Raw genomic sequence first — 21,399 nt, forward strand, 5'->3', positions numbered from 1 at the left:
GGATGCTAACGAAACAGGAAAACACGATATGGATGCATCTTTAGGTGGATCAGCATAGAATCAAAACAGGTCATGTTGGATCGGAATGATGTATCTCAAAGCTCAAAGTTATAATAGTTGCTGGATCTACTGTATCCGTCTGTGCGAAGCGACACGGACGCCGCTGACAGGAAGCAGCTGGTGGCCTGGTCGCTGAGTTTCCCTCATCATCTCAGTCTCCGCCTCTCGTTTTACCAGCTGCCCCCGAACACACCCGGAGGAGGTGGGGTCTCTCTTTGCCAAGGCACCTGTGGGTGTCACCTGATGGGGGAAAAGCAAGTGGAAATGAAAGGAAGCAGCCGATTCTGTCAGAGCGCATCAGGACTCCTGTCCATCAAAGCGCTGACCTTCAGGGTGTGTGCGTGCATGCGCATGTGTGAGTGCGTGCACTTGTTTTTTTATGTGTGTGTGTGTATGTATCAACAACTACACTGACCCACTGTATGTGTGTGTGTGTGTGTGTGTGTGTGCATATTAAGTCACTGACCCACAGGGAGTGTATGTGAGTGTGCGCATATGCTTGTTCATCAATAGAGGGTGTGTGAGTCCATGTGTGTACATTAGCGCCTTCATCCCAGTGAGTGAGTGTGTCCATAAACACATAGACCTTGAGGGTGTGTGTGTGTGTGTGTGATGACTGTCTATCTCAGTGCAGTGATCTGTACACGATAGCTGCTGTGGCTGGTAGGTCATCGACAACCTTCTACTTCTAAAAATGCAACATCCTCACACTTGGCGTCTTCAAATCGAGCTCAGCATCGCTTCATGACAAATTCCCAGAGCAGGGCAGCATCCGTTACTGGAGAACTGCATCCAAAATATGAATGCTAACCCCAGCAGCCATCCATATGTGTTGGGACCTCAGTACCAGCATGTCCTCTTGCTGGGACCGGGGCTGATATTCCCTCAGCAGCAGGGCTCAGTGCAGCTCTGCACTCGGGGGAACGGGGACAAGAGGATGGTGTCAGCTAAGCGACCCAGCTGCAGCCACTGTAGCGGACACCCTGGGCCCCGTGTGCACCCCAAAGACAGCGGCCCCTCTCCCCCCGTCCTCCTGTCTTTGGGTTTGACTGGCGGACGGGTGTTAGCGGTGGTGGTGGAGGAGGAGGGAGGGGGCAGGGAAGCAGCCGAGAAAGCGAGAGCGAGGCTGCTCTGCTAACTCCTGGAGGACGGCTGGTCGGCTCTGGCTGTCCAAGCGGGAGGAATTGAGGGAGACAGGGACCAAAGGCCGTCAGCTCCATCCCTTAGGGTGCCTCGGCCTTCCCAACTACAAGTTCATGTTTTAGCATACCATATGTTCACCCTCCCCGTACCCAGCACCACCCCCCGCTACTCCCCACCCCCTGCACCCAGTTAGCAAATAAACAAGTCAAGAAGCTATAGCTGGGGGGGGAGTCTTGTTTCCCTCTCGCTGGCTGTCTCTCTCTCACTTGCAAACTCTCTGCCGTCCATGTGGTGTCCTCACGCGGCGCATTCGGAGCGCACGATTTTGGAGTTCTGTGTGATTTCAGGTGAGGAGGGTGACGTAAAGAGCGGGATAGAAGAAACTGTTTGTGTTTTTTATCGTGACTGCAACCTTTAAATAGAAAAAGAGCAAGGCCCAGCTTTGTCTCAGAAAAACAATCCAAATGAGACATCATCAGGAGTCAAATTATGATTGAATCAATATGGCTTTTTTGACATTGATATTTTTTTTAAGTAAAGCTGAAGATATTTCATGCTAAGATGCAGTATCTTTACATTTGAATATTGCTATGCAAAAAAATAAAAATAAAACTCCTTTTAATGAAATGTTTGAATAAACATGAACAAAATGAAATTATGAGAGAAATACTGTCAAGCAAAAAATGCATATTGGAGAGGGACGACATAGACACTCCAATGTCTAATATTTAAAACAAGTCATACATTGACTTGATAATATCAGTAAACAAATAAATTGGTCTAACATTTATTTTCAGTCTTCAGATATCTGGGCCTTGATTTACATTCAACCTTTTATGCTGAATTTGGCCAAACTATTGCTGATTTGTACAAAGCTTTGTATCCAGTTCTCTCTCCTGTCCAATACAACCCCAGTTAACCAGCATGTCCTCAATTAAACATAAAGCCACTTTTTCTTTTTTTTCTTTTTTTTCTTTTTTTTTTTTTCCAAAACGAACCAAGTTGTCTGGTGAGGTTTTCCAGGGGGTGAATGAAAGACAGTCCAAAACAGATGGACAGTGTGTGTACAAGGTCCGTGGGGCCACTCAGTCCTCCCTTTGGGCAGAGAAATTGGCCAGAGATGGACAGCTGTGCCCAGGGCAGGGCATATAGGAAGTGAAATCACACACAGCATTTATGGCTCCCCCAGGGTCTATCGACTCACTGACCTGGCCATCCAGCAGCAGACAGGCAGACAGGCAGACAGACAGTTGGCCGTCCAAAGTTTATTACAAGGTCAGCCTCAGTCCAGGCCAGTTTTAGGTTTACAAGATAATTTAGCCAATTGTATAATAAAAGACCATTTAATTCTCACTGCATCCTGTCGTCCTATTTCACTTTGTGCTCAACACAGTCAGGGAATTCAGTAAAATATGTGTTTCACAAACCGTTTAAGAGTTTAGTGTTTGCCAGAATTCCCTATGAATTCAAATTTTAGGGATGGGTAGTCCGCTTTTGAATTGCTTTAGCTGTTTGCACACACCATCTCTATGTGAGGCTGACTTGCAGAGTTGTGATTATAAACACTCCGAATGCACAGGTTTGCCTGTTTCATTCAATGGCACCCCAATTAAGTGAAATGGGAAACATATGTCCGATGTAGTTTGATCGGGTTTATTTGCTGCTTCCATGAGAACAAGCCAAGTGTGGAGGAATTTTCAACATCCTGATCACACCTTTATTGATCTTGCTTTCATTGATTTTGGCAAGGGCTTGATAACACACACACATATACACACGCATACACTCATTCACACTAACATGGACATAGTGACATGACAGCCTGCCTCACTGACTGGTCCATTGAGTCATCAGTGACCTTCCGTGGGATTGGAGTTGCCAGGCCAATTGACCAAATCACTGATCTTTAAAAGCAGCTCTGGGGGGGTAGCAACCACCCCCTTACCCCAACACACACATATATACACGCGCGCACACACACACACACACACACACACACCACCCCCTCCATCCCTCCTTCCACCTCACTCTCTAATCAAGGAGTAGGCAGGCAGGCAGGACTCTGGGTCGCTACGGCGACACTAACAAGAGGCGACAGCTCCTCAGCGCTTGGGGCAACGACCAGCTCGGCTGTCGAGACCACGGAGAGAGTCCGCCAGGCACGCACTGAGGCGAGGTTTGCTGTTTTGGGAGGAGGAGGAGGAGGAGGAGAGATGGAGGAGGAGGGAGCTGGTGGTGTAGATGCGTGGGGAGTTGATGAAGAACCGCAGGACTGAGAAATGATACACACTGACTTCCTTGTTTGATCTAGCCACTCACTCACTCACTCACTCACTCTCTGACTGTCATGTAAGTGCGCTCACACGTTCATATTTGCATTGGAAGATCACGCACAAACATGCAAACACACACACACACACAGACATGCACGCACACACACAAGCACACCCTTCCAAGCCATCCAGCCCTGGGGCCTGCTTGCAGAGTGCTGTTGCCCCCTCCCTCCCTTCTTTCCCTCTCCCCCTCCCTCCCGCTCCCTCCATCCTCCTCCCACCATCCCCATCTCCTCTGGAACACAGTTTAACTTCTGTCATTTGGATGAAGCGGGTGAGTCAGTCTAGCAGTGGCGAGCGGATGTGACAGGCCGGTAATGGACAGGACAAAGAGGGGATTTATGAAGTATTAGTAAACCTTAATAATTCACTACGCCAAAGTCCCCGGGAGTCCCCCGACCAACCCCCTCTCTGTCTCTGTCTCTCATCTCGAACATGACTGACTCTCTGCGGCTCTCTCTCGCAGCGCTTAAGAGCCACAGTCAAAAACAAGAACAATCACATCTGGCCTTCACTGATTGACATTTTCCCTTCCCTTCAAGAGGTAACTTTCCCATTTCTCCTACTGCCTGGCTGCCGTTGGAAATAAGAGTCTTGTTCTTAAAGCTGCACTATGGGTCGTTGGAATCAGCTGATAAAAAACATGGAATAAGCAAGAAATTCATCATCATCATCAGCCATTCTTACTGATGAATTACTTACTCCATGTTTTTAGTCAGCTGGTCCTCACTTCATTCACAGTTTTACATAATGAACCTTTAACTGACCGGCCTGGTACATTACAGTTAAAAGAAATTAGTGCAGTATAATGAACATCATTCTTTGGATTAGACCCCCCTGCCCCTACTGAGAACACATGTGCATGCTAATTTAATTTGGGGGATTTTTCTTGTCCGACAGTTTTAGACTCAGCTGTTTGTCTAAATTTTCTGATCACCTGAAGGGAAATCTAAAATAACCTCAGTCTAATATTCTCATACAAAATGTATTGAATATATATTGTGTTTAAATGCACTGAATATATTTACTGAGTTACAAATAAGCCTCCAAAAAAGCAATGATATGAGATGTGAAGGGAGCATAACGACCTAATCAGTATCTACACGTACAAAATTTGAGATCATGCGCACATCCCAATTTTAGTGTCATCTTTCGGACCCAGTGCCCCTCCCTCACCTGTCTGGAAACAAAACAACTGACCAAAAAAAAAAAAAAAAACAATAGCCACTGTCTCAAATTTAGGGTACCTCCTCTAGCTGCCACCAGCCGCCAATTAACCATTATCAGAGCTTAGCAGGTCACAATCAGTCAGACAGGCGGCCTAAAGGGGCACACACACGGATACGCATGCACACACACACACACACACACACACACACACACACACACACACAGACACACAACCAGCAGCCCTCTCCCAGCTGCTCCAGCGAGGGTCCATCAGTAAGCAAACAGTGTGGGACTAATTCCCTCTCTCAGTGACGGCTGCACCCATGGCTGTGAGTGGCAGGCGCAGTCATTACATCCCCGGATGCCCCCACTGGCTGCTCTTTTTACCCCGGTCTGGTCCAGTCTGCTGGCCTGGTGTGACAGCTCTGCCGCCTGGACAGCCACCTCTGACCACTCACCCCCCCCCCCCCCCACACACACACCCCAACCCTGACCCCCTCTCTGCTCCCTGCATCGCCCCAAGAGACATGGAGGGTGATGGGGACTGGCACCGCAGGGGCCTCCCTGGCTGGTGCCTTTGCTGGTGGTCTCCGTGGCCTATTAGTGTCTTGCTACGGGCCTGTCAGACTGACAAAACAGGGGCCTGTCAAATTAAGTAGGGGCTGGATATCGGAGATATGTATTCAAACGCACCGAGGGGAGATGGAGGCAGGGGAGGGGTGAAGAGAACCAGGATGAGGAAACCACCGGTGCTAATGTCGACGCTAAGTGAGAGTGACAAGTTGAGAGCTGATCGGAGGGAAAGGACAGAGAGAGAGAGAGAGAGAGAGAGGGAGAGAGAGAGAGAGAGGGAGAGAGAGAGGGAGAGAGAGAGAGAGAGTAACAGTAACAGTAGTTGATAATGGTGGTGTGGTTGTCCTGAGGAGACTTGTTAAGGGCCAGTCCAGACGAGGCGAGACAGCCACCATTCCCAGGGATCTGAACCCAGGTAAACCGCTCCAAGTTTGTCCCAAACAGCTTGGAGTTATTTCCACCAGATGAGATCAGACTGATGAGCTCTCTCTCTCTGTGTGTGTGTGTGTGTGTGTGTGTGTGTGAGTGTGTGTGTGTCTCAGTGTGTCTATATGTGTTGTGTGTGCCCTTTATGAAGCATCCCAAAACGCAAAAATATTCATGGCAACAACCATTATTCGCCTTTTATCACCCCGTGAACCTAATACTCAGTTGGCTGTTTGTGTAACACATTAAATCATTTATGCCCGGTGATGTTAGCCTGTTGAACGACACACTCCAGAGATTTTTAATGCATTTTTGCACTTGTACTGCCTCAATATATAACCTTTGTAAATCATGTCATTACCATTGTTATGTGTTTAATATGTTACATCCTTTGTGTGGCCAAAGGCAAATTTCCTCCATGATGGATAATAAATTTGTTTTTCCTTTCATTTCATTAAGGAGGAGATGACCATTGCTGCATCCATCCCTTTCTTTTCAGATCCTCATGCACAACAACTTTGACTTCCTTTCTATCTTTTCTGTCTTTCTTTCTTTCCTCACTGTTATTCCGAGTCACTTTGCTTCTACAGCCACATTGGAGATGACTACGAAGACACACACAAGCTCCTTCCACAAGCCTTGTCAACCACACACCCTCTCAGTGAATTCATTTCAATGCTGGCACGACACAGAGCATCACTGATGTGGATGTGTATGGGTGTGCATAGGTATTTATTTGCAGTACTGTACAGGAGGTGGCATCAAATGTCCCCTTGCATGCCGTTACCCATCTTCACCGGGACTTGCTGTGGATTTTGGGCTGGTTCTGTTCTGTGTCTTGAAGCCCCGCTTTAACTGTTTTGCGAGCTCAGGTCCCATAAGAGGACACTGCATCACTGCAGGTGACAGAGCCTCAGCAGTACGCAGTGCTGTGGGAGTTTGTATGTTGAAGCCTTGTGTGAGCATGTGTGGGCTTTACGAGGGGAGCCATGGCGGTGCCTGTGTGTTTCGGAGAGAGGGCTGCGACTCTCCCTCTCATGTCGCTGCGTGTTGCTGAGACTGAGAGGCTGATGCACAGTGGCAGCTCCCCCCTCGCAGCCACAGGCCTGCCCAGAGCCACTGCAGATGATAGTTTTAATTGCTTTCAATCTTTCAGGCTAGTCCCTGCCCAGTGGCACAGAGTGCTTGTGTGTGTGTGTATGTGTGTGTGTGTGCATGTGCAGGGTTGTGCTTGTGCTCCTGTTTGTGTGTGCTTTTGTGTTATTGTCTATGACTGCGGTACACACATGTGGTGTGTGTTTGATGGATGTGTTTGTCCATTATAAAAGGCAAATTAACAGAGAATTAAGACCTTGCAGTGATACATCTAATACACACTTCTGGAGAAGCAGATGACTGAGAGAAACATATGTTTATTAGGACTCACATTACAACCAGCACAGTAACGTCAGGATAGAAGCATGCCCAGTGACTGCATAGAGAAAGGTTATGTGTGTTTATAAATAATAAACTTCAGGGTTTTCACGCAAAGACCTCAAAACATGCACTCACATCCATAAAAGCATTTTAAACCCAGCGAACTACAAAACCAACCGATCAATAATTCAGCAAGAATGTCGAAATGGCATAACAGAACAGCAAAAACAGCCTGCAATTAAAATGACAGTCATTTATTTCATGTGTGAAGTAATTATTGTCCTTATAACGACCGGCTCCAGTCAAACAGAATGGATTTGATGTAAAAATATGTTTCTTCGGGTATATGTGCCACTCATCACACTACTTGTCATACTTTGACGCGTCCTCTGTCCTGTGGAAAAGGAACGAGGCTGCAGGTCATTCAAAACAAAGCAGCCGGAGCTCGTCTGGATGGCAAAAGGCCATCCGGCTTGTTCCTTTTCACGGGGTACAACTTGTATGTAATTTACTTTGCAAGCTATGCAGATTAAATTTAAAGTTATTGCCTAAACTGATAATCCTCATCCACACTGAATGTAATTTAAACAGTCAGATCTCTTCCATGGATAAATGACAACATCTGCAGCTTTAACCAGAGATGTAGAAGAACTGAACAATTATTTATCAATCAAAAGTACAAGAGTACGGAAGCCCTAAAGGGCCATACAAACATATATTTTATTTCCTCCGTTTTCTCGTGATAACGAGATAATTCCTCCGTTTTCTCGTGATAACGAGATAATTTTCCTCTGTTTTCCCGTGATAACGAGATAAATTTCCTCCGTTTTCTCGTGATAACGAGATATTTTTCTTCCGTTTTCTCGTGATAACGAGATAATTTTCCTCCGTTTTCTTGTGATAACGAGATAATTAAATCGAGATCTCGAGAAAACAAAGCGATTGTCTTATTGAATTATTGCAGGAAACATCAGTCAGTGTAGCAATGTCAGAGAAGCAGGAGAATATTGATCACTGCATCACTTATCTCTTCAATCAAGGCCTGACACAGGCTGAAATAGCTTTATGCTTTATGTCAGGGGTCACCAATCATGTGCCATGGAGGGCCGAGAGGCTGCAGGTTTTCATTCCAACCAAGACCTCCACCAGGTGATTTCACTGATCACCTGGAGCTAATCAGTGAAATCACCTGGTGGAGGTCTTGGTTTGGAATGAAAACCTGCAGCCTCTCGGCCCTCCATGGCACGTGATTGGTGACCCCTGCTTTATGTGTCCAAGGAGACGTCAGTCAGCATGACATGTCACGTATGATGGAAATCTCAGGCCTATCACGTTTCATTCATTCATTCAAAACGGAGGGGAAATATCTCGTTATCACGAGAAAACGGAGGAAAATTATCTCGTTATCACGAGAAAACGGAGGAAATTTATCTCGTTATCACGGGAAAACGGAGGAAATAAAATATATGTATGTATGGCCCTTTAGGGCTTCCGTACAAGAGGAACTTAATAACATTTTATAATTAAGAAATTAAAGAAACAAGCGCCAAATATTTTTGTGAACTGTTTACTGCTCATTTTCTCAAACCAGCTAATTTTTTTCATGGCATTTTCCTATTTTATTAATCTGATTTATATTCATTCCTGGTATTTATGATGTGCAAATAAACAAATTTTCCTTTTTTTTTTTTTTTTTTTTTTGCGAAGTTTCTTTGTCACCCTGTTTTTTACACAAATGTCTTACTGTTGTGTTTCTAAATCCAAAGAGAAACTGCCTGAAATATTTAGCACGTGCAAAGACAACTCCCCTGATTTTTCATCCACACGGCTCAGTCTAGACCGATACACAGAATAAAAGATGTTGACATATTTCCTTCACCTCTGACAAATAACTGAGTTTTACCTCGTGTCTCCCTCTGTCTGTTTCCATTTATGTAACAGAATCCAATCACATGTGAACGCAGTGATGAACCTGCAGCTTGCTCTGGGTCAGCCGTCCAGCCAGCCTGCAAAAGTTCATACAGTGCAGTTTCCAAAGTGCTGAGTGGGCTGTTTGAAGCCAGGGGGTTCGCGCTCCCTTTGGCCCGCTGTTCAGGCTGATAGCGACTGTGGAAATTAAAGGGTGAGATGTTGTGCAAGCGTAACTATAGGGCATTTTCAATTTAGTTTAAAAGGATGGTATACTAAAATGTACAAATTTTCGCTAAAATAATGTTTTTTATTGTCATAACTGGGTATAGAAATCATAATGAAACTCTGAGAATCCATAGGTGTTTCTTTGCAGAGAAGCCTGTCCGTTGTTTTCTCCTGGCTCAAGCGATCGCATTTGTCGAGGAGGGATTCAAAAGTTACTTTCACATGCAAGAGTACAGCCGATCCTGTCAGAATATGACCTCAGTTTTTATTCCTCCCGAATCCATTTGATAACAGTAACCGTTAGCTCTTTAGCACGGCACAATGAGGATTATAGAGCAGACCAGAGGTTGAGGCAAGGGCAAGAAAAGGCTTTCATCTAAATATGAAGCCAGTAACCACTGGTTCAAACAAGTGAGATACTTTCACCAGAATTTGTTCGTCTTACCAGCGTCTCAATGGATTACTGAAGAAGCCTTTAAAACTTTTATGACTCACATTTTGATGGATGATGAAGATAGTACTCAAGAATAATACTAAATAATAAAGAGAGAGAGAGAGAGATGCCTGAGTTTACAATGTTTGTCAATGTCAAAGAAATGTGTGTAACAAGAGATGCTCTCCTCAAAACCATGTCAAACTGTGCCTAATCTCAGTCACTTCTCATTGCCACCTCACCATGCGCATTAATATCACCACATAATTCCCCTTGTTCATGCTAAAGTTTAAAGGTGCACTATGCAAAATTGCTGAGTTGATTCAAGTGAGGATCATTTTGACTCCACTGACAAAAAACATGGAATAAGTATGTGCTTTTGTGGTTGAGTGTGATTCTCATCAACTCATCGATAGATTACGTGCTTTTTCCACATTTTGTCAGTTGAGTCTAAAGGGTCCTCCTGCCATCCTTAGCAATTTTGCATAGTGCACCTTTAACAGGCAGGAAATAAAAATAAAAAAATGAGAAACTGTGCATATTGTCACAGTATTAGACACCTGACATCTATTTGAGCCGTGTTTTACCAGACCATACAAACCTCTTTACCTGCAAACTGCTGCAGAACAGCGAGCCCATGTAACCGCAGCACAGCCTCCGCTGACCTATTCCTGGAAACATGCAACCCATGTAGGCCAGGGCACATGTACAACAACCCCAACCCGCCTGTGTTCCCCCACACATCTACGCACACACACATACACACACACATACACATACACATACACATACACACACACTTCTAATGATGGCGGAGTCCTCTGGCCGGGGGGTAAATTAAGCCCTAACATTCCCACAGAGGCTAATCTCCATCCATTTACAGGGCTGTAATATTTAATCAGGAGGCCCTGGACTGTCTCCCAGCGCCACACGCTGTGGCATGGCTCATATGTTTGCAGGAGAGGCCAGCCCAGGGGCGACGGAGGGGAATTCGCAGCTAAAAGCCACAATGCATTCAACCACAGCGCCTCTCACTCTCTCTCACTCTCTGATGCCGCGCTCCTCTGGGGTGGAGGAGAGAGGAAAGCGTTAAGATGGGTTGGCACTGGAAGGGCATGTGGGAGATGCTGACCTGAGAATTGTATTTACGTTTTGTACAGTGGATGCGTAAAACATTTAAAAAATGTATAAGTACATATATGGACAGACAATAAGCAATCAAACAGCATTCTGGACCACGACACAATGACGACGATGTGCCATTGATAGTAGTGTTGAAAGATAAGTGATGACCTCTTTCTACAAGTGTTGGGCAGAGCCAGATTGCATGGAAGTAATGATCTGTGGTGTTTAGTGTGCAGTGAGTACATATGTCTGACTCTGATAATCCCATTTCAGGCATTATTTTGTTGTGTGAGATCTCCTCTATGGAGAACCTCAGATTGGAACAGAATTATGCTGCTATTCTGTGATATACTGAAGATGTTGCTGCTGGTTTGGATGCGAAGGTCCTCTTCCCATTTAGGCTATTTACTGGAATACATGGTAGGTTGTCGGAGCTAATGGAGGATACAAGCTGATACAGCTTAGAGAGTGGGTAGATTGACATTGCAGTTTACTGATATTATCTAGTGGTTGTGATTCTTTGAGGAGATGGTTGGTTATAACTTTGCTTTAATTGATTGTTTTAACTGTATGTATTTAAAATATTGGTTTCCCTATTTTTCATTTAATCCCCATTTTTGCATTTAATGTCTGTCATAGGTGTTTTGTTTATGGAGAAGTCTGGGTTACCTACTTCAAAAGTATTGTGATTATGTTTCAACAATTAACATTGGCGTAAAATCAACACCAAGCCATTTTTGTGTAGATATGTGTCATATTTACTGGTGTTATTATTATTATTTTTAATTCTTGACAAATTGCTCTGATGCACTGTATTAAACCCAAAGATTATCTTTGCCTCCACCTCTTACATTGTCCCTGTATCAGGACACCGTGTTGTGCATTATCACTTACAGAATGCCCAGCAACTATAAAAGTCACTTCTGTCTTATTCATGTTAGGAATTTCCAACCGATTTCATTCCACATCACATCCAAAACACAGGATCTTCACTCCATCGCACAGACTTTACGTTTTAAGCCTCCTGACGCGGGACACGGGCTCAGAGGTAGTCAGTGGGCTTTTATCCCCCCCGCCTGGAGCTGCCACACCGGACAGAGCCAGACACTCTCACTCTCGCACGTGGCAAAGGTCAGGCCTCGCACCAGACGTGTGAAAAGCCTGTATTGAAAAGGGTAATGTGCCTCTGTTTTAACACATGAGGACTGGTGGTGATTGTGTGTGTGTGTGTGTGTGTGTGTGTGTGTGTGGGCACGTGCACGGTATAAACATACATGCATACTGCGTGTGTGTTTGTATGTATTATGATGTGCTTGTCCACAGTGTTAAAGTGCATGCTGCCCAGTCGATTTAAAGACACAGCACATAACACAACACACAGCTCGCAGTTTGAAATTTTGCGACAGCTGTGATTTTGTGTTTTCTTTTTTTTTTTCTTTTTTTTTTTTAAACGCAACGTTTGTGTTGCTAAATGTTGAGTGGTAAAAGTGTCATGTGTGTGGCCATTGCAGAGCCTGCACCCTGATTCAGGCTGACTCTAATGGCAAGGCCTGGTGAATTTTTCATACAGCCCAGAGGGGGAGGACGAGCAAGCATACTGGCAGATTACAACCTGAGAGAGAGAGAGAGGGAGAGAGAGAGAGAGAGAGAGAGAGAGAGAGAGAGAGAGAGAGAGAGAGAGAGAGAGAGAGAGAGTAACCTGATGTCTAGGTCCTATCTCCAATCTCCCTCATCGTGTTTTTGATGGGCGTTTGCTAAATGACATTTTCTCTTGTCTATTTGAACTTGAATAAACATCAAGATTGCAACATTCTTGAACAACGTCCCAGTGAAGGTGTAAACTCATGACAGAACAGTCTCATGAGCTTTCCCTGGAAAAAAAAAAAAAAAAAAAAAAGTCAAACTGCAGCCAAACGAAAAGAAAAATGTTTGATGCAGGATCAGGACAAATGAGTATTTTTACATCTATCTTCCTTTGAGCCCAAGTGAAAGCTATTGTGGACTGAAGACGGCCGTGAGCTCGTCCCTACAGCCCAGCCAGCAAATTATTATCCTTTTGACATGAATTTTTGGAAGCGATTGAAATTCTGATGTTTGTGCTTCAGTTAAATTCATGTTAGCGATAGAAATGTTTGCAGATGATGTGCTTATGTTACTCATTTTGAGAGAACTTGTCTTTCTTGCACATTATACATCTTATCTTGGCTTATGTATAAATTCCCAAAAGCTGGTCAGTGAATGCATTGTAAAACAGTTTGAAACAGTAAAATTTCATAATCTTCTATTGTGAATCATAAACCTAATATGATGCAGGAGAGCAATTCAATGTTGGTATTGTGTGGGTTTCTATTATGAACAAAAGCAGGCTGAATGATGCCCAAGATCTCAATTTAATGGGCTGAAATTTCTGCAAGAAAGCTCTAAAAAATTATCCATCTGTTCAATGCGCACATGCCACAGCTCACTCAGATAGCTCGTAGCACTGTCTTGCGTATGCAAATATGTTTTGCCTGGAAATCTATTTGGAGTTGCTCGAAGGAATCCAGAACGGCCCTCCTTCTGTCTCCCCTCCCTGGCTCACACGGGGCTCCCTCTTGCCGTCTATCTCCTCTCGCGTGGAAAACATTTCACCAGCTCCACACGCACGGACATACAGTCAGCCTCAGACAGCCTTTACCACCATGGGCCAATATGCAGATCTCACAGTCCGATCCTGCCAGCCCCATCAGCGAGCAGGACAAGGAGCCCTGCAACTGTTTGCTCAGTTGGATAATACACGCAATACAGGACACATAGGGAATAATTATCCACTCTCTGGATGGCCGGGCCATGGCTTTTGTCCTGTCCTTAAATGCCCAGAAGTCTTTCTTTGGTGGAGAAACAGTGGACTGTGTGACCCCCAAAGCATTTCACTTGTCTGTACAAAAATACATCAACATATAAAATAATAAAAGGGCTTTGAATGTTTTCAGAATAAAAAACAAAATAGGTTATTTGATTAAAATGTCGTCAGTGTATTATTTGAAAACAGCTGTGAGTGAAGGAATGCTTAGAGATGGCCTATTTAATGTATACTATAATTTCAGAGATATAGGCGTTTTATTTTCATAATTTATCTAAATGAGATATGATTAAAGAAAAGAGTTGGGTTTTTATTTTTTTTATAATACTTTACAAATTGCTTAAAAAGCTCAATCCAGCAACTATAAAACAAAATATGGAAGTATGAGGTTCGCATGTGGGGATCTTTGCAGAGTAGGCCTACGTGTGTGTGTGTAGGATTAGTACCCCTCTTGGGCAGAGATGCAAAAAGAAGGAAATAAAGGGCTCGGTGTGTGTGTGTGTGTGTGTGTGTGTGTGTGTGTGTGTGTGTGTGTGTGTGTGTTTCAGTGTGTGTGCGTGTATGTGTGTGAGTGTGAGCGAACCAGAGGGCTGAGATGCCAGGCTTGGGCAGATGGTCCACAAAGGTGTTACCACACAGTGAGTGGGCACTGCGATTGATGCATTGCAACATCCAAGAAGGTGGAACATTTGGCTGCTGACCCGCAGTCAGAACTCATTGGCCCTGCCTTCTCCTTATTTAGCTGCTGCGAGAGAGCCAACGGGTGATTTGGTCAGAATAAACACACATTGGAAACGCAGCACTTTCCCACCCTCAAGGGAGCCTGGGCTGCGCGCTGGAAACTTCTCCCCGTCTCTGCAAGGAGGTCACGATGGTGGTGCGGGCGGGGCGGGGGGGTATAAGGGGGGCTGAGTGCACAGAGCCACAGAGGAGAACAGAGACAGCACACTGGAACTTCATGTTATTGTGTTACACTTGGATGGTGATGATCTGACCTTAAGCTTATTCTAAGGGGTCATTATTAGTGAAGCGAGTCCATATGACTGGATTTCTGCAAGTAACATGTAACACAACCAGCAACTTAAGTCTATTTGCTAATGGCTTGCTGAGGCAGAGCACAGAAATAAGAAAATGTGGGGACCAAAATTATATTTAGATAACTGACAGGAAGCCCATAAGGAAGAGGTGCAAAAATAGTGACTTGCAGAGTTGGGAAATGGTCCTCGGCAAAATGATATTTTATCAGTGAAGCATTAGCGTTAAAATATCAGTGACCTTGACAGCACAGATCCAAGAAACATTTAAATAATCAAACTCGTTTTGCTCTGTTATCATTAAAAAAGCACAATAACTGAGAAGGTTAATTTTCACTCAAAACTGCTTTCCAAATCTGGAGAGAACAAGACTGAAATTTTAAAAAATAATAATAAAATAAAATAAATAAAGTCTACAATGTCAGTAAAAGGAAAGTAACACTGAAGTTCAGCTGTGCCTCTGTTGGACTGATGTGTAAAAATAATTTTTTCTCCAGTGTACCTCAAAAAATATGATTATGGAAAAGAACCTGCTATAGTTCAAAGAAGAAGCATTCTCTTCAGTTACAAACAATTTTAGTTATGCACATGGCAAGATTTTATTTCAGACCCCAAAGCGTTCTTACATCAGTTGAAACATGGAAAATTCATGAGTGAGTATGCTAACCAAAGGCAACATTATGGCAATGGCTTTTAAACATGGTAATTGCTATTTGTCTCTCAGGACAGTTAAATCACTGAGTGTAGACATAATGAGTCACTCATTTTTCTGTTTTAATTTCTCATTCACAATCTCCCTGGACCAACAGCCTGCCAGAAACACACTTGTGCATGTTTCCAATGCTTCACAGCAAGCTTTTGAAATATGCCAAGGCTTGTTACAAAATTAAATGACTGAATTATTACAAAGAATTAGCTGACGATGAATTTTTGGAGATATTTAGTTTATTGAACCTGTACCAAACACAATTACTACATATTTTGCTAAGCTAATTAAATTGTAAACTGATGTATAATAATGTATTCTCTTGCATTTCAAGCCTGTTGTGACTTTCCATTAATGGCATTTAAGCATCATTTTTATTTGTTCTTCAGTGTAAATTGTCTTAATTGACCTTTCTACCTACACTATCCTTACAATATCAGTTCCTTTGCATATAGAAAAGCTGTAAATGAGTTTAGAGTTTAACAGTTAAACAGCTCTGCTTCAACATGTCACTGACCTCAATTCCCAGGCATAATCATTATAAATCATACTGCTGGATAAATGTACCTATAAACGCTGCTTTGTTTAACAGCCCTTTTGATATGAAGTCGACTAGTGTAGACTGCCACCCTATGGATGCATCTGGAAAGTCAACATTTTACACCTGAGCACAGCCAGTTTGTGCGTTCATAACACTCGGTGGAATCAGCTCAATGTGGCTTCAGCAAAAGTGTAAAGATCAGATAAAATATTGAGAATGCTTATTTTTTTTTACCTTCTAGCATAACATTTTGGTAATGAGTAAGGACGGACTGAAGAAAAGCAAAACTGTGTTCAGTTTCACACAATGTGCAACACAAACTACTGGCCCTCAGTGAGTATATTTTACTACTTTAAGTAGATTTAAATTTAATATAGGAAGGATATACAGCTTAGATGCAAGAGGACCCAAAGAAAATCTGATTTCTATTCTTCACCCAATCAAAAAATCCTTCACACAGCAGGAAAACAACATACCTCGTCATCAGGTAGAAATCAAGATTCAATATTCAAGATTCAAGAAAGGTTAAAAAAAAAACGTTTTTTGATTCTCAAGGAAAAATGTCCTAACTAGGAATATGGAATGGTTAGGTACACTGTTTCAAATTTTAATTGTCATGATACTGTTTTCAAAAAGTCATGATTTTTGTGGTACCTACTGTCAACCATCAAAAAAGTCAGCATCAACCAGTCAAATCTGCTTAAATACGACTGTTGTGTTGCTTTTATATGCACAATGGACATTTGATCAGTTTTATGTGGTTGTGTTCATATAAATCTGCATTTAGTATTTTGAAAAATACTTTGCTACTTTGTCCCTTCTGCTATGTGCACGAGGGTCAAACCTCATGGCCATGGCATTAATCATCCACAATGCATCTGGTATTCCTGTGTTGTGTATGTTAAATGTCAACATATGGCTTTGGTTATGTTATAATTTTAATGCAGACAGTTTATAGAGCTGATAATTTAAGCTGATTTTCAGTACAGAATATGGTGAAATTATTTCAATGTATGTTAGTAATTATTTAACATTTGGAGCACATTTTAACAATTCCGTGATAATACCTAAAACCATGATAAATTTGGTCACGATAATCATGATTTTGAATTTCCACTTAGTCCCATGTCTAGTCCTAACAGGAACATAAAACTCAAGAGTAAATGTCAAATAAAGATATCAGTATCAGTCCAACACAAACCTCTAAACCCTCCTCCCTCTCTGCATGGGACTCCACATCGAGTCAGTCATCATCCACCACCATAACGTTCCCGTTCAGCTCGTACTCAATGTTGCCCCAGTCGAAGATGTTGCCCTTGGGGACCCTGTGCCCGTAGTGCCAGGCCTGGATCAGGCTCCTGGACAGCACAGAGTCCCACATGTTGAGATCCGTCATCTCCCCCACAAAACTCTGCATGACCTCCAGGTCCCCCAGGTGCTTGTCAGGGTCCTGCCCCAAGAGGACGGTGCCTTTGGGACGGATGGTGTGCCCGGGCTTGTAGACCTGGTAGGTGCTGCGCTTCCCATCCACCCAGAAGGCAGCGAGGCCGGTCCGAGACTCCCAGGTGAGGCAGAGGCTGGTGCGGAAGGTGGTGATGGGGGGCAGGTGGAAGAAGACGCCGTCTCCACTGAGGTAGAAGGAGATGCGTCCGTCCTTCTCACGCCACACGTTGAGCTCGTCGTAGTCGGCAGTGCGGTAGGCAAACAGGATGATCTGCCGCTCGCCCTGCAGTTCGGTGGCCACCCGCATGCAGAGGGTGAAGGCCCGCAGCTCCATCTCCTTCTGCGGGATCAGAGTCACAAAGCTGAAGTCCGTCTCATAAGGGAAGACCAGGACTTTGTTGCTCAGACCCACTGGATCAATACAGATAAGACACAACATTACAGTAACAAGTTACAATAAAGGGCACAAAATCCTGAGTAGATACCAGTGAGGCACAAACCCAGACTGAGCTGCTAGTTAATAAAAACATGTAATAAGAACAGATAGTGTTAAGTTGAGGTGGTGCATTAGTAACCACTCTGTATGATGCACTGGTTTACTTGAGGGTAACACAAAAATAGCAGCTAATGTGGAGGTGATAAAGAAGAAATTATTTGTTATTGATTAGGTGCAATTAAACACCTTATTCATAATTCAAAGGCAACAATGCATTATGTAATTAACTCTTAGTTAACTAACAGTTTGTCTCTGAGTTGTTTCTCACTTATTCCCTGGTAGCTTCTCAGGACTTTGTATACCATTTTGTAAAGTGTTACCAAACGACTGACACATCAAAATGGTTTTGAAAAGTGCATGTGGAGACCACAGCCCTGGGGTTACATTTGCACATACTGCCAAGGAATTAAGTATCTATAGAATGACTGTTGTTATTACTTGGTTATTATTGGGTTCTCCTATTGAAAGCATACCTTGGGTGGCGGAGGAGAAGGCAAACAGGCCTGAGGACACAGCAAAGACACCGAGCAGAAACACAGCGAACCTCTCACTGTTGACACTCTGCAGACACACACACACACACACACACATACACAGCATCAATAAGCATCCATTATCAGAGTTAAATCCACTAAGACATAATGGAAACCAAATTATGCTGAAAAGTGATAGGGAAACATTTTTTTCTCTCACCATTATGATAGTTGGATTTTTATTCCTCTCTGTGTTGCTAATTCAGTCCCACTTGCTGCCGTCCCGTGCACAGAATCCTCTTCCCTCCTAGCACAGGCCATGACGTCAGCGCTGTGGACGGATGCTCTGACAATGGGTCCAGTGTGTGAGGACTCGTGGCTGGATGACACTGTCCTGCCTGTGAGACACACACACACACACACACACACACACACACACACACACACCAGTACACCTATGTGTGCCAGTGTCATGTGATGAGCCAGCCTCCAGTGTTTGGATTCAGGGTGACTGATCTTTAATGGACCCATGTTGGGCCTTTTTGTAGCATCAGCTTTTATCAAGCCAATGTGACAATATCAGACATTGTTAGCTTTATTTCCATAAAGTTCTATAAAGATGTTCATTACATGTTACAATGTATTTATAAGGCTTTATAGACTTCCTGGTAAATACTTAATTATACATGACACCTAATAACAGGGTTTGCCATGTATTTTATTACATAGTTAAGTTATTCATATAATATATTATAAGGTAAGGATTCATAATGCTTTAAAACACCAATGCCAAAGTGACTTAGGTGTATTCTGTAGTTTTTCCTTCTTTGAATATAAATGATGCCCTTTGTCTATTACGGTGGTGCTATTATTTATTTTATTAACAATTAAAACTGCCTAGCTTTTTTTTTTATATATATATATAAAATCATCTTTGTTTACACTTTAAGGCCGGCAAATACAGCTCAACAGGTCTTAAAATTAGTATCATTATAGTATCATGTAATTTATAATTCTCTTACCACACCATTAAATAGTTTTTCAGTTGAAATCAAATACACAGCACTGTTCAGTTAGACATTACTGTACTTGAGAGAATAAGAGTCAATGGTCAGTTTCTTCTTTTCATACACTGTAGTCACTTAAATGCTTAGTTTCAGAAAGTATTATGAACCCTGATCTTACAATACATAATGCCAGCAATTTATGATACATAATTAATCCCATTATAAGGAGTAATGAATGATCATTTATAATGGTGTTTATGCTTTATAGATGCATTAGAGCACATAATAAAAGTCCTTAGAGTGCCTTCATGTCTTACCATATTAATCACAGCTTAGAGGTGGACTAAACCGCGGATCACGCAATGTGAAACCATCCGATAAATGTTCATTGATAAAACTCCAGTGAGCAGCACAGAAATCTCATCATACTTAATACTTTAATGTTAGTCTAACGTCAGAAACTCCACAACAAACCCAAAGTTCACTGTTTAATGGGGACAAATGAAAACTAAAACAGGCATTTATGTTATCAACATATCTACATTTAATACAGTTTTCTCAAGCTCGAGGAATTCTCAAGAGAAAAAAAAAAATCAAGCCTACTTTGTCAAGAAATAAAATCTGAGATACACAAGCAAATTTATTTACACTGCCTGTACCCCAACATGAACCACCAAAAGGCCCAATTTAACACAGACACACATTCAGCTGAAAAATCTGTAAACTATTAGCAATGAACTGAAAATGTTTTACAGAGAATGCCAGGCTCTCCAAAACTTGGACTGAGGTATGGAGAAGATAGATTGTAACTTTTCCAGCATTTCTAAGACAGAGAAGATTGGTGGAGTGAAGCCAGTGAAGCTCAAAAACCTGTAACAGAATATTCCACAGCCTCAACTTCAAGTCAGCCTGTCACAGATGATTGGCCTACATGAGCTGTTTGCAACCATTTTCTTCATGACTGTGACACCATGGAGACAAAGTGTATGAAATGAAGTGTGGAAAAGGGGCGGGGGCCTGCAGTGAGCCAAATTACAACCATTATCTCGCCTTTGCAAAAGGAAAGAGAATCCACTTCATGCCTGATGCAAAAGTCCAGTCATTCCAAGCAAAGCGCACTAGTCAAACACAATGGGCCTCATCCACAAACAGTGCGTAATTCATCAAAATGTTCTTATCTGAATTTGTTCTGAGTCTGACCAAATTTAGAACTGCCTCAGACTGAGGACACACAAATCTTAAAGTTCCCAGAGGCTCAGAAAATGGTCATCTTTTTCTGATGCAAATTGTATATAAGAAGCACAATTATTTAAAAAAAAAAAAAAAAGAATACAATATTTGAAAATATGATACACGACTACTACTAACAACTCCAATAATACACAATTTTAGTAATTATAAAATTAATAGCTAAGACTTTATCATCAATAAGTCATAATTATAAAAAATAATTGATTAATGTATCTTCAGTTCTGTTTCCATTTTTAGCTAACAATAAAGTGTATTGGAATTTCAATATTGCCATGTGCCACTAATAAATTTCCAAAGCCAATCAGATATACACTTTGATGGATGAAGCTGGCAGTCTGTTCAGAGTTCAGTTGTGCTATAGATCCTGCTATTTTTAGAAAAAAAAAAAAAAAAAGGGGGGGGGGGGGGGGGGGGAGGGGCTTAATGGTGATATTTTTTCTCAGTAATGTGTTTCTATAGTGGTAGTTTTTTTTAATAAGTTAATGGGAATCTCTGCAAATGCTGGATGTGTGCAGGATTCATAAACGGTCTCCAAGCAGGTGTGCCAGCTGCATATACACTCTATGGAAAACCTGCTTTCGGCATTAGGAAAGTTTATTTATTTATGTATTGTTTGGTACTTTTTACAATCAGAACCCCTGTTTCTCTTTTTTTTTGGTTTCTTTTGGCTTGGCAGCTATCTGCACTGCTACACCTCTCCACAACAAGGAAGGCCTTAAAAATGGGGCTTTGGTGGGAGGCTAATGACTGATCGCAGGCATGCGTCAGTCAGTCTAGAATGATCCTGATTC

The 21,399-nt window shown here is 42.7% G+C and overlaps 1 protein-coding gene across 1 annotated transcript; it reads right to left on the bottom strand.

Annotated features, from left to right (window-relative positions):
• Nucleotides 1–15,271: 15,271 nt before the first annotated feature.
• On the bottom strand, nt 15,272–18,685 carry LOC115377720 (pentraxin fusion protein-like). The gene is made up of 3 exons (XM_030077670.1): nt 18,571–18,685; nt 18,351–18,438; nt 15,272–17,792 (listed from the first exon to the last, which is right to left on the bottom strand). Exons 1-3 carry the CDS (start codon nt 18,571–18,573, stop codon nt 17,182–17,184), a joined length of 702 nt encoding a protein of 233 aa, XP_029933530.1. The 5' UTR covers nt 18,574–18,685; the 3' UTR covers nt 15,272–17,181.
• Nucleotides 18,686–21,399: the final 2,714 nt, after the last annotated feature.

This window comes from Myripristis murdjan, chromosome 19, assembly GCF_902150065.1.
Source record: "Myripristis murdjan chromosome 19, fMyrMur1.1, whole genome shotgun sequence".
Lineage (NCBI taxonomy): Eukaryota > Metazoa > Chordata > Actinopteri > Holocentriformes > Holocentridae > Myripristis > Myripristis murdjan.